General features: G+C 50.7%; 1 protein-coding gene across 1 annotated transcript in view; it reads right to left on the minus strand.

Moving 5' to 3' along the window:
- Nucleotides 1-5,209, minus strand: part of LOC311226705 (zeta-sarcoglycan-like) — a gene marked incomplete at both ends in the record, with an annotated part of 330,059 nt that extends 324,850 nt beyond the window's left edge. Inside the window, one exon of the mRNA XM_084312117.1 lies at nt 4,976-5,209. Coding sequence (XP_084168243.1) covers nt 4,976-5,209 — 234 coding nt within the window. The remainder of the gene's footprint in view (nt 1-4,975) is intronic.
- Nucleotides 5,210-14,192: the final 8,983 nt, after the last annotated feature.

Consider the following 14,192-nt stretch of genomic DNA (forward strand, 5'->3'; position numbering starts at 1 on the left):
TTTTTTCTCTTTGTACGTCCCCCTTGCTCTGCTGACACAGGATGTTGGTGAAATTTCAGGAGGGGTGAATGTAACCAGGTCAATTGGACATTGTTTATTATTATTGGGGTTTGAAATGTCACCAAATCCTGTTTATAAATGTCTCCAAGGGTTACTATTGTTTATTATTTTATTAAGGATTGAGATGTTATTAAATCCTGTTTACAAATGTTTAATGTTTACAATTGTTTATTATTTCTTTATACCAAAGGCACTTTTATTTGAATGTAACTTGGGAAGTTCACGTTTGAGAGTGTAGCACTTCCGGGTCAGATATTCGCGCGTGTCAGGCGCAACCTTCCGGTTTGAGTTCAGTTTACGACACGAACTCAACGTGGAGGTACGTGTATCACTGTGGCGCGCCGCACTATTGTGTTTCATACTGTTGTATATATTTTATATAAGAATTGAATGTCGATAATAATTACTTGCTAGTTGTGACGAACGGTGTGGTTATATGGTATGCACAGTTGAAGGTCTTGGCAATGTAGTTAACTAGTGTTCTCTGTCCACAGACGTATTGAGAGCACACATGTGTTGACGCTGCTTCCTTTTTGTGTATTCGCCATTCGTTTTACACAGGTATGTGCCTTGATATGTTTATTGTGCAATATATTGTTTATGGAAAGTTTACGACACGAACTCAACGTGGAGACGTATTGAGAGCACACATGTGTTGACGCTGCTTCCTTTTTGTGTATTCGCCATTCGTTTTACACAGGTGGCCTCCATTGAAGACCATCAAATAAATGATTGAACAGTGTCCATGTGTGCCGACTCATCCCTAAGCCTCTCACACAAAGAACACAACGCAGGAGCCACGTGTGTTAGGCAGGCCTACACACAGAGAACATCCGTTACACCTATAATACCAGCATTGCATTGGTCAACCGGTTTTAATAAACAAACAGAAACAGTAGCATGTGCATCTTTTAGATCAATTAGGCTATGGAAATTAGGCTGCCTCTAAATATATACAAATTTATTAAATAAGAATGGTTTGCTTCACGTAAAAAAATGTAAAAAACTTAAAATAAAAAAAATATTTATAGATATATTTTTGGACTGACATGAAAATCAGGAGACTGGCACGACTATTAGAAAATTCTAACTTATCCCTAACTCATCCCTACTGCACACCAGGGCTGAGCCCAAATGCTCTAACTCAGTGTTTCTCAAAGTGTGGGGGGGCGCCGAGGCATGACAGGGGGGACCTAAAAAAAAAAAAAAAAAAAAAAAAAAATTGGATTACAGAAAATTATCACTAAAGTGCTATCTGTTGCAGCTGCACTGTTCTCCATGAAAATACCATATTTGGATAAGTTTGACCATTTCTCAAAATCTGAAAATCATTATTTAATAAAACACAGAAAAGGATTACCAAGTTACGCTGGATAAAAAAAAACTTTACAGACAACATTGAGACAAAGCTTCCTGACACATCTCCATCCAAACTCTAGGAAGAACTCATTGAAATCTCATCTGATACCACCTGGAGAGCTAGTTTCAGAGTGTGGTGCTGAGTACCAAGTATCTCATGATGCAGCAGTTAAGGTGTTGCCAAGTGGCCAAGTTGAGCCTTGAGGATGACATGCGTGTTGCCTTGTCAAAGACTGACAGCAATAAAGACTGTTTGCTTATTTCCTATGTTTGCTTTCTAAATTCCCAGTCACTGAGTGAAGATCTGCTGTTTTGCAAATATGTCAAAAACAGAGCGACAGCTACTGACAGTTACCTGACAGAACATGGACTGAAATGGGAGAACTGTGTGGGCTTTTGCTCTGACGGTGCGCAGGCCATGGCAGGGAAAAGGAGGGGGCTACAGGCGCTCATCAAGGGGGTCTCGCCAAACGCGCAATGGACGCACTGTAAATTCACAGAGAGGCGCCAGCGTCAAGACAGCTTAGCCCTGAGCTGAATGAGGTTTTGACAGAAGTTATAAACGTGGTAAATTTCATCAAAACCTGACCCCTGAAAGCGCGCCTGTTCTCTGCGCTGTGTGAGGAGATGGGAGCTGACCATTCTGCAGTGCTGTTTCACAGCGAGGCAAGGTGGCTCTCGCGAGGAAAGGTGTTGTAAATTTGAAAGGTCACGATATTGGTGTTATTTCAATACATTTAAACATGGCCCATTTCATGACTATTTTGTTGTGGCGAGGGGGGGGGGGCCCAAAATATTTTGGTCCGCCAAAGGGGGGCCTGACAGAAAAAGTTTGAGAAGCACTGCTCTAATTCATCCCTACTCAGTGGTGGCCGCCCATAGGGGGCGCTGGGGCGCTGCCCCCCCTGGTTGAGAGCAATGAGAGAGTAGGAGAAGAAGAACTTGTGTTTTTTTTATTTTAGATATTTTGAACGCTTGAAGCCCTAAAAATTAACTAAACATGTTTAAAATGAATACTAATTACTATTAAAATGCACAATAACGTTAATCTAGCAAGTATAAATCATTGTTTTTTGCATGCTATTCTAATCTCCTCCCCTTCGTTTGTGATTGACGTCAGTCTATTAGAAACTACCTCCGAATCCGGGGTGCTAGACAAAACGCAGTGAGTAGACGTCACTGCGCGCAAGCGGCCAATGTAATGAATCTAGTAAATACATTTTAGCCTATCAATGGTCATAAATATGATCTGGGGGGGGGGGGGGGGGGGCGCGGTTTCTGGCGCTCCAAGCAAGCAGTCACGCACTCTGTGCTCCACCTCTGTGTGTTCACTCGTCACCAGTTGACATAGAGAAAAGACTTGCCTGGTTTCGGTTTCAAGGAGTATTTTAATTTTCGATTTATAGTTAGCTACCATGGATCATTCTGTTAAATCCATCAAAGCAACACCATTTGAAAGACGGACACTGCAAGAAAAACTCAGATTGAAAGAACTTGGACCTGATCAACCTGAGATCAGCATTCAGCAACCAGCCACAGACAGAGGAAGGCAATATATTCGGTCGTTTTCCAGAAGCTGGTTTGGTAAGAAGTCTTGGCTAACTGCATGTAGTGAAAGCAATGCTTTATTTTGCTTTCCATGCCTGCTTTTTAAAACGACAGGGACTGATACAACATGCCCATGGACTGTTACTGGAGTAAAGGATATGAAACACTTATTATTATTATTATTTTTTTTAAAGTGGATTAAGGCTTGTGGACAGCTGAATGTCTCGCCCCCTTCAACTCTTCTGATGGTAAGTCATATGTTTAATCTATGCAAGCCAGCCTTGGCTCTTTTAACAATATGCAAAATATGCTGTACTCATACTGAAGTTATTTTTGGTATATACTGTATACTAGGTCTGATCCTATGCAGTTTCTTCTAATTTGTGTAGTGCTTGGGATTCCACATGACATACATGATGCTGTGAGAGAGAGGGAGAGAGGGAGGGAGAGAGAGAGAGAGAGAGAGAGAGAGAGAGAGAGAGAGAGAGAGAGAGAGAGAGAGAGAGAGAGAGAGAGAGAGAGAGTGTTTGTGTAGGCGCTATTGGAAACCTGGCTGCATGGACTGTGATCATATATTGATTGATGGCAATGGTGATAGTTGTACTGTAACTGTACCTACTTAAATATTCGAACGCTTGTGGTTTCACCGACGCTCTGACGCACACAGTAGGCTACTCAGTGTGTGGTTTCGCCGATCCGTGCGCACACGCGTGTTTGTGTGCAGTGTGACATTGTGATACCTCGGTACATGTTAATTTTTGGTATCGACCCCCCTGGAGAAAAATTCACCAGCCGCCACTGTCCCTACTGCACACCAGGGCTGAGCCCAAACGCTCTAACTCATCCCTACTGCACACTAGGGCTGAGCCTAAACGCTCTAACTCATCCCTACTGCACACTAGGGCTGAGCCCAAACGTTCTAACTCATCCCTACTGCACACTAGGGCTGAGCCCAAACATTCTAACTAATCCCTACTGCACAATAGGGCTCAGCCCAAACGTTCTAACTCATCCCTACTGCACAATAGGGCTGAGCCCGAACGCTCTAACTCATCCCTACTGCACACTAGGGCTGAGCCCAAACGCTCTAACTCATCCCTACTGCACACTAAGGCTGAGCCCAAACGCTCTAACTCATCCCTACTGCACACTAGGGCTGAGCCCAAACGTTCTAACTCATCCCTACTGCACACTAGGGCTGAGCCCAAACGCTCGAACTCATCCCTACTGCACACCAGGGCTGAGCCCAAATGCTCTAACTCATCCCTACTGCACACCAGGGCTGAGCCCAAATGTTCTAACTCATCCCTACTGCAGTACTGCACACTAGGGCTGAGCCCAAACGCTCTAACTCATCCCTACTGCACACTAGGGCTGAGCCCAAACGTTCTAACTCATCCCTACTGCACACTAAGGCTGAGCCCAAACGCTCGAACGTTCGAACCTTCGTTCGTTACGTTGGCATTCGAATTCTAAATCAACATTCAGATTTAAATTTTTTTATAAAAAAACTGGGAATTTTTATTTTTTTATTTTTTCTATTAATTCTGTTTAAACCAATGGGGTTTTTCTGCACAGTGCAGATAAAGATTAGGCTACACTAATATTATAGTATTAAAAGAAACTGATGAGTTATATTCATTAAAGAAAGTTTATTTAATTGATTTAGTTGGGCTGGGGCTTCTCCCTGGGCTGGGTCTGGGGCTGGAAAGTTGATTTAATAAAAAGAAAAATACTAATTTAATCAGATTAACCACTTTATTTAAATTGAGGATTTAGTTTGAGGATATATAAAAAAAATATATATATTGTAAAAAAGAAAAAATGTAATTATTATTATTATTTTTTTAATTAAAAAAGAAGGTTCGAATGTTCGTTCAAAAAACCATGACAAAGTTCGAATCCCAAAAACCGGCTTCGGGGGCAGCCTTACTGCACACGCCCCCCCCCCCCCCCCGCCCCCCCGCGCCCGCGTGCGTGGCAGAGGAGGTGACAGCGGCGCACTTACCACTGTGAAGTTCATGACCTTCATGATCCAGACGGTGAGGGCCAGGTTGACGATCATGACGACCAGCAGCAGGAGCAGGAAGAAGTACAGGCACCGCGTCCTCCAGCCGGACACGCCCACCGGGTCGCCGCCGGAACCGCAGCCTGGCCGGGGGGGGAGGTGCAGGGACCGGGAGGAGGCGAGGACGTACTGCTCCTGGGAGACCTGGACAAACAGAGCGGCGGGCGGAGACATGATGTGACGTTCGGGAAGGTGTTTGCGGTCGCTTAGCTTAACCCTTTCACTGCCACGCTACAGAAGGTTAACCCTTTCACTGCCACACTACGGAATTATTTTTTTCTTTTTTTATTATTATTATCTTTTAGCATTTTTACAGCTTTTTTTTTCTGGCCACGCATGACCGACAGAGGAGAGAGGGAGAACGGGAGGAGAAGTAGGGAAGACATGCTGCAAATGGTCACCGGGTGTGGGAAGCGAACCCGGGACGGCCCCTTCGCGATTCTGCGCACAATGGTGTGCTACTGGAGTGCCCCAAACTACAGAAGGTTAACCCTTTCACTGCCACACTACAGACGGTTAACCCTTTCACTGCCCCACTACAGACGGTTAACCCTTTCACTGCCACACTACAGAAGGTTAACCTTTCACTGCCACACTACAGACGGTTAACTCTTTCACTGCCACACTACAGACGGTTAACGCTTTCACTGCCACACTACAGAAGGTTAACCTTTCACTACCACACTACAGAAGGTTAACCCTTTCACTACCACACTACAGACGGTTAACTCTTTCACTGCAACACTACATACGGTTAACCCTTTCACTGCCACACTACAGATGGTTAACCCTTTCACTGCCACGCTACAGACGGTTAACCCTTTCACTGCCACACTACAGAAGGTTAACCTTTCACTGCCACACTACAGACGGTTAACCCTTTCACTACCACACTACAGAAGGTTAACCCTTTCACTGCCACACTACAGACGGTTAACCATTTCACTGCCACGCTACAGACGGTTAACCCTGTCACTGCCACACTACAGATGGTTAACCCTTTCACTGCCAAAATACAGATGGTTAACCCTTTCACTACCACACTACAGATGGTTATATTTCGTATCTGGCTTATCGCGTCCCGCTCTTAAGCCTATTGAGATACCCCTTATCTCCTGTACCTACTGTACTCCACCACGAAACAACTTGTACACCCACACCTGACCGGGTCCCGCCTCTATGGAGGCGTAGCCTATAAGACCATGGCCATGGTCACCAAACACCCTTCCTCTATTTTCGTTCCATCATATTGGATGCAGTGCACCTTATGTAACTAGTAGTATGAAAAAGATTGGAGGAATTGCGTAATGTTGAAAGCTTACCGGAGGTTTGTTTGCCCCTGGCATCTTCGAAGCAGGTTTCAGCGACACGACGGGCCTATGTTGATGTTTCCTCATCTGACAACAGCAGATCGAGGGGCAGCGTACATGGTTTGGCTATCGGGCCAGCTTGTACAACGGTGAGCCCTGTGTCATCAGGCACGGGTATTAGTGTTAGTAATGCTGGGTTGTTTGTTACACAACCATGTTGTGTATCGGCGCCAGGGGGGGATGGTTTGGTGAACGTTCACTGCGGTGAACAGGTTCCAAACGGTCCTGCAAGCGTGCTGTTAAACAACTAATGCTAGCTACATGCTAATACTAATGCTACATGCTAAACACTACTGCTACGCTGTTCTAATGTCTCCGCCGTGAGATGTCACTTCTCCCTCCTCTTGCCCGGTTCATCAATGAAGGTCAGTCGGTAGCTGTTGTGGGGGTTTTGCTGAGTCCTATTTACCTTTTTACGGGTAAATGGGTTGACAACAGGGTAGGCCGTGGCTAGGTAGCCTAGCCAGGTACGTTGCCTTTGTGTTCCGGCGGGGTCTGTTGAACGGTGTACCCATCTGGGAGCCGATGCGTGAGCTCGGCGGTGTAGCAGTAGAGCTATGCTACTGCAGGATGGGACTTAACGGCGGGTTATGGCTCAGCTGGCTAGTTCCTATCCACATTGGCGTCGGGTAGTGGGGCTATGGGTCCAGCCGACATTGTAAACATGGTGCGTGTTTGTGCGCAGGCGGTTGTTGATCTGGGTCCCACATCGCCTCACGCTAGGCTATAGTAGTGTAGTGGGCTACTGTTTTGTTCTGTCACTCTGCTATGAGAAGGTCTGTCTATGCTACAGCTTTCTCTCCTCTCAACCATTTCATGCTGACGGTCAATCGGTGTCTATTGGGGGAGTATGCGGGGGGGGGGCTTTGTTTACCCTTTTTGGTAAATGGGCTAAGCTAGGGCTGGTGTGCTGTTGTGAATATTTGAATGAATGCGGGACTACTTCGCTCTGGTCCGCCTCCCCTTAACGTTGTGTATATGGGCTTGCTCATTCTACAGTATTTTGTGGTTTAGTTCTTTTATTCATTTAACCCCTTCATGGTGCACACCACAGTGGAGGTTGCGGTTTGCAACCACCAATGGTGCTCCGTGTTAACATCAGTCCTTTGCTTTTGACATATTGAAACAGTGCCCCGCCCGGCCGACGCCATGGGTGGGTCGGCCTGGCGAGTGGCTGGTGGGCTGCTACAGCCTGTACCGCCACGGTATGGAATTGGCAGCGATTAGAACTGTGTTCGAATTGCTGTTTTTTCTATCAAAAAAATGGTGTCTGGTGGCGGGGCCTTGAGGATCAGCATTTTTTGGATCGTCTCCTACCTGTTGAACACTGTCAGGTGGGGGTCTGGTTCTCCTCCATAGACCTGTAGGATGCGTATGCGCATCTCCGATCTTCCATCCTAGGGCTTACCTACGCTTCCTTTGCAGGGTTAGCGTATGAGTACCAGAGGCTGCCGTTCGGTTTTTCTCTGGCTCCCCGCATCTTCACCAAGTGCGTGGAGGCCGCACTGGGGCCTCGGCATCGTCAGGGGTTACGGAGTGTATTCTGCCCTGACGACGTTCTGGTCCTTCGCGGTCAAGGTGGATCGTCAGGTCTCGTACCAGGCAGGTCCCTACCAGCCTGGGGTTTGCTGTAGACTGGAAGTAGAGTACTCCTCTTCCCAGTCAACGGTTGGAGGGCTATGGGCATCCCTCTCAGAGCGTGTTCCGTCCTAGGACGGTTACGACTGTCTCACGTCACGTTTTTCACCGACGCCTCCCTCGCTGGTGACGCGTCGGGCCAAGGCAGTAGGGGGCAGCTGGCAAACCATGCTGCCCGGTCTGCGCTACGTTCAATGTGTTGGTATTGAAAGCGGTCCTTCTGGTCCTCACACGGTGTTGATCAGGATGGACATTACGACGTCAGTGTCGTATATCGACAGACCGGGAGGAGTACGCTCCCCCTGTCTGCACCGGGCGGCGGGCGGCTGGCTATGGGCGTCCTCCATCTGCGCGGCCTGAGGGCTCCCCACATCCCCGGCAGGGTGACTGTGGGTACAGGTGTACTGTCGCAGGGCGGTCCTCATCCTGACGGGTGGGGATTACGTCCGGACATAGCCAGGCAGGTATGGGACCAATGCCGTGCCGCCTGGGATTCTTCCCCATACATCTGTTAGGTCAGTTGTTGGGACGGGTACGTTGAGGGGCGCAGGTTCTTGATCGGGATGCGTATGCTCCCTCCACTGTCGCGCTTTACGCGGACAGATGACGTATGTTCCAAGTGTGGTGTAAGGCGGGGGGCCGGGACCCAGTCTCCTGCCCCCTGGATGCTGTCCTTAGTTACCTCCAGTCTCTCCTTGATAGACTGTCGGTTTCGACGGTGAGGGTATATGCAGCAGCTATATCCTCCTATCCTCCTTGGCTCCGACTTGGGATCTTTAATTGGTCCTCGGTCGGTTGTCCTTGGCCCCGTTTGAGCCGCTCGAGCAGGCGCCGTTGGAACAGCTGTCGTTCAAGACCGCGTTCTTGCTGGCTGTCACCTCCGCTGAACGCGTGGGTGTGCTTTGTGCTCTCTCGGTACGTCCAGAGTGCCTGTCTTTCGTCCGATTGCGGTGCCACTCTGCGACCTAATCCTGCTTTCATGCCTAAGAATATCCGGAGTTCCTTCCGCTCCCGGGATATTGTGGTTCAGGCGTTTCGTCCTCCTCCTCATGCTAGTGAGTTAGATGCGGGCCTTCACCTGTCATGTCCGGTCCGTGCTTGGGAATTACCTCAGCCGTACTCAGGACCTCAGGGTCACCGTTCAGCTTTTGTCTGTCACGGTGGTTCTCGTGCCGGTAAGGCACTGTCGAAACAGCGCCTGTCCCATTGGTTGTGCGAGGGCATTGCCCTCTGCTACACGTTGGCTGGGCAGGATCTCCCTGGGGGCGTCAGGGCGCACTCCACTTGTGGGGTGGTGCCTCTGCCGCTCTCCTGGGTGGGGCCTCGGTGGAGGCCATCTGTGCTGCAGCTTCATGGTCCCCTGTGTAAGGTTTTACCTCATGGACATGACCGGGGGTTCTGTCTCCCAGGCGGTTCTGGGGTCTGTGGCCTTTCCTGCTTCCCGTCCTTTGGTAGGGTAGCAGGAGTGTGTGGGTATGGGCCACAGTGTGTTAGGTCACACGTGGTTCCGCCTGTGCTGTATGTTCAAGGGGTTCTAGTTCCCTCTTGCTCGCACTCAGGTGGAGTTGACTGCGCCCTCGCTTCATTAGGAAGGATGGGGTGACAGGGCTCCCCGAACCCCTTGATGTGGGCTTACGGGTCCTGAGGGGGTACATCTGTCGGGTCTCGCGTCCGCTCTAACCCATATCTCAATAGGCTTAAGAGCGTACGAAATATAACGATAGGTTATGTATATGACCTAGTTATATGAGTACTGGCTGAGCGTCCCGCTCTTAAGCGGCCCTGAGTTCCCTTTTGAGGGATCTTTTACTGGAACGGGATTTTGGCGAGGAAGGGTGTTTGGTGACCATGGCCATGGTCTTATAGGCTACGCCTCCATAGAGGCGGGACCCGGTCAGGTGTGGGTGTACAAGTTGTTTCGTGGTGGAGTACAGTAGGTACAGGAGATAAGGGGTATCTCAATAGGCTTAAGAGTGGGACGCTCAGCCAGTACTCATATAACTATCATTAACCCTTTCACTACCACACTACAGAAGGTTAACCCTTTCACTGCCACACTACAGACGGTTAACCTTTCACTGCCACGCTACAGGCGGTTAACCCTTTCACTGCCACACTACAGGCGGTTAACCTTTCACTACCACCCTACATAAGGTTAACCCTTTCACTGCCACGCTACAGAAGGTTGACCTTTCATAGCCAAACTACAGACGGTTAACCCTTTCACTGCCACACTACAGACAGTTAACTTTTCACTGCCACGCTACAGACGGTTAACCCTTTCACTACCACACTACGGAAGGTTAACCCTTTCACTACCACACTACAAACGGTTAACCTTTCACTACCACACTACAGAAGGTTAACCCTTTCACTACCACACTACATAAGGTCAACCCTTTCACTACCACACTACAGACGGTTAACCTTTCACTACCACACTACAGAAGGTTAACCCTTTCACAACCACACTACAGAAGGTTACCCATTTCAATGCCACACTACATAAGGTTAACCCTTTCAATGCCACTACAGAATGTTAACACTTTCACTGCCACACTACAGAAGGTTAACCCTTTCACTGCCAACCTACATAAGGTTAACCCTTTCACTGCCACACTACAGACGGTTAACAAAAGGTTATCCTATAACCTAGTTATATGAATACTGGCTGAGCGTCTTGCTCTTCGCCATAATGAGATATCTCTTATCTCCAGCACCTACTGTGCTCATTAACAAAACAATGCACCCATGCACCTGACCAGGCCCCACCCCAGTGTCCTCCTATAAGACACCGGACATGGTCACACTCCCCCTTCCTCGGGAAAAAGTTTCCATCATAGAAAACCCAACCAAGGGATCTCAGGGCGCTAAGAGCGAGACGCTCAGCCAGTATTCATATAACTAGGTTATAGGATAACCTTTCGTTATATAGCATTACTGGCCTCGCGTCTCGCTCTTCGCCATAATGAGATATGGGGAAGAGCTGATGCGTGGCCCGACAAGTGTACCCCCTGAGGACCTGCAAGCCCTACTACCAGGGGGGAGGGGAGTCCCGTCCACCCGCCCGTCCTAGTGAAGGGGGGGGGTGGCAGTCAACTCCACCAAAGTGCGAAAAAAGAGGGAACCAGATACCCCTAAAAACGCACAGCACAGGCGGGACCACGTGTGACACATCACCCCGTGGCACACACCCACACACCCCTGCTAACCCACCGAGAGGCGGGACGCAGGGGAGGTCCCAGACCTCAGAACCGCCTGGGAGACAGAACCCCGAGTCATGTCCATGAGGTAAAACATAACGAAGGGACCCGGGGAGGACCAGGAGGCCGCAGCACAGATGTCCTCCACCGAGGCCTCCCCAACAAGGCGGCTGAGGCCGCCACACCACGAGTGGAGTGCGCCCTGACACCCCCAGGGGGGGCCAGCCCAGCCAACGTGTAGCAAAGGGCAATGCCCTCGCACAACCAATGTGACAGGCGCTGCTTGGACAGTGCCTTACCAGCGCGAGGGCCACCGTAACAAACAAAAAGCTGATCGGTAGCCCTGAGGTCCCGAGTCCGACTGAGGTAAACCCCCAAAGCCCGGACGGGACACGACAGGTGAAGGCTCATCAGCGTGAGGAGGCGGATGAAACGCCTGAACCACAATATCCCTGGAGCGAAAAGAGCTCCGGATATTCTTTGGCACGAAGACTGGATTAGGCCTCAGAGTCGCACCGCTATCGACATGAATAGACAAGCACTCTGGCCGCACCGAGAGAGCACACAGCTCACCCACGCGCTTAGCGTAGGCGATGGCCAGCAGGAACGCAGTCTTGAAGGACAGCTGTTCCAAAGACGCCAGCTCAAGAGGCTCAAACAGGGCCTCAGACAACCGGCCGAGGACCAGTTGGAGGTCCCAACTCGGAGACAGAGAACGTTCCACCGGCTTGAGACGCCGAGCGCCAAGCAGGAAACGCTTCACAAGAGGGTGGCTGAACAACGTACCGCCCTCAAACCCCACATGACAAGAGGATATAGCCGCGGCCTACTGTGCTCATTAACAAAACAATGCACCCATGCACTGTCGAGGCCGACAGTCTACCCAAAATAGACTGAAGGAAGGAAAGGACAGCGTCCAGGGGGCAGGACACCGGGTCCCAGCCCCCCACCTTAAACCACTCTTGGAAAGTATGCCACCTACACGCGTAAACCGCGATAGTGGAGGGAGCACGCGCGTTTCGGATGGTGTCGACCACAGAAGGGTCAAGACCCATCCCCTCCAGACTCACCCTCTCATCAGCGGCTGTCCCAGAACAGGGAACAGCCACAGAGGCCTGTGCGCCTGAGAGAGGGCCCGCGATGACCAAGGAACCGGCCACGGCGGGGCTACCAAGAGCTGGATCAGGACCGGGAACCACACAGCTGTGCCCCGGTCCGGCGCGATCAGGATCAAGGTCCTGCGCTCCAGACGTGTCCGCTCCAACAACTGAGCTATCAGATGTATGGGGGAAACGCGTACAGAATCCCTGGCGGCCATGGATACATCGAGAAGGCATCCACCCCCAAGGGAGGATTGTCCCGCCGACTGACCGAAAACCCCTGGTGCAGACGGATGGAGCGTACTCCACCCTGTCTGTTGATATATGATGCTGCCGTCGTGTTGTCCATCCTGACCAACACGTGCTCGCCCACCACCAAGTGGCCGAGCCGCTTGAGGACCAGAAGGACCACCTTCAATTCGAACACATTGATGTGCAGTGCAGATCGGGCAGCATGGACCGTCCAGCTGCCCCCTACTGTGTTGGTCCGACATGTCCCCCCCATCCCGTGAGGGAGGCGTCGGTGAAGACTGTGACGTGTGACAGCCTGCTGCCCATGGAGATCCCACTGGTGAGGGTACCAGTCCTCCCCCAGTGGTCGAGATCCCCCAGTATTGACATGGGAACCTTCAAACGTTTCCACTTGCCTCTCACCAGGTCTATTCCCATACTGGAAAACCACCTCTGTATCCTCCTCATGAAGAGGAGGCCAAGAGGGACCACAGAGTGAGCAGATGCCATCATACCGAGTAGGCGCATCACAGACAGCGCCGCAACCGTCCTGCCAGGACGGAGCCCCCTGAGCGCGTTGAGGATAACCACTTGCCGCCGCTCCGAGAGGGTTGCCCTCATGGGCCTTGAGCTTAGAACCAAGCCCAAGTACTCCACCTGTTGACTGGGAAGAGGCGTACTCTTCTTCCAGTTCACAGCAAAACCCAGCTTGGTGAGGAATTCCACCACCAGCCTGGTATGAGACCTGGCGCCCTCCTCCGACCGGCTGAGGAGCAGAATGTCGCCGAGATAGAAAAGAACTTATATCCCCTGATGATGTAGAGGCTTCAGCGCGGTCTCTACGCACTTGGTGAATGTGCGGGGGGCCAGAGAACAGGGCATTTCGTGGAGTCGGGATATCGGACCCTGACACTACCCACGAGGCAATCGCACCCAAGGGGGGACCCCGACATAAAGGGCCGGTTTGATACGGGAGAAGCTGACATCATACTGGGTGACAAAAGCTCCCCCACTGAACACCTCGCCAGCATGGATTGCTGAGGAACTGTTCTACAGCTGGACATGCAAGGTGTGAGGCCCCCACACTGCCCGATAGGGTGGGTTCCTACACACCGTAGCCCTGCAGTGATATTACTACCACCCAAATCACGCACGCCTGCCAGACCACTGCCGGTCTTCCGGGAGTGGGAGGCACTAACGTGATACCCGGCCTGGTGAAGACGAGGTCGGGGAAACCTGCGCTCTGCCTCAAGAGGCCTCGAAACCCCCTGCTGACAACATTTGTAGTTGACAGACGTAACACCAGGCTCACCAACCGCAGACGCAGAACGCGTGGCGAGGGAGCCATTTGACAGCACAACATTCTCACGGACAGACCCAGTTTTAGCCATCAACTGGGTGTCAGCCCCTGTCCCCATGAGAAGCGAAACGTGGGGCCGCTTGCGCTTCATTGAAGGCACACGGCCCGCAACCAAAGGAAACAAATCAGAGCCCTTATCCCGCTGGTGTTGGGGGGGGGGGGGGGGTGACCGGAGAGCGAGCTAGACACAGCTAGACGGCAACGTTTTTTTAGGGCGTGCTCATCTAATGTAGCCGATCTCTCGGCCGGCTGTCG

The sequence above is a fragment of the Notolepis coatsorum genome, assembly GCF_963971535.1.
Source record: "Notolepis coatsorum genome assembly, chromosome: 4".
In the NCBI taxonomy this organism is placed as follows: Eukaryota; Metazoa; Chordata; class Actinopteri; order Aulopiformes; family Paralepididae; genus Notolepis; species Notolepis coatsorum.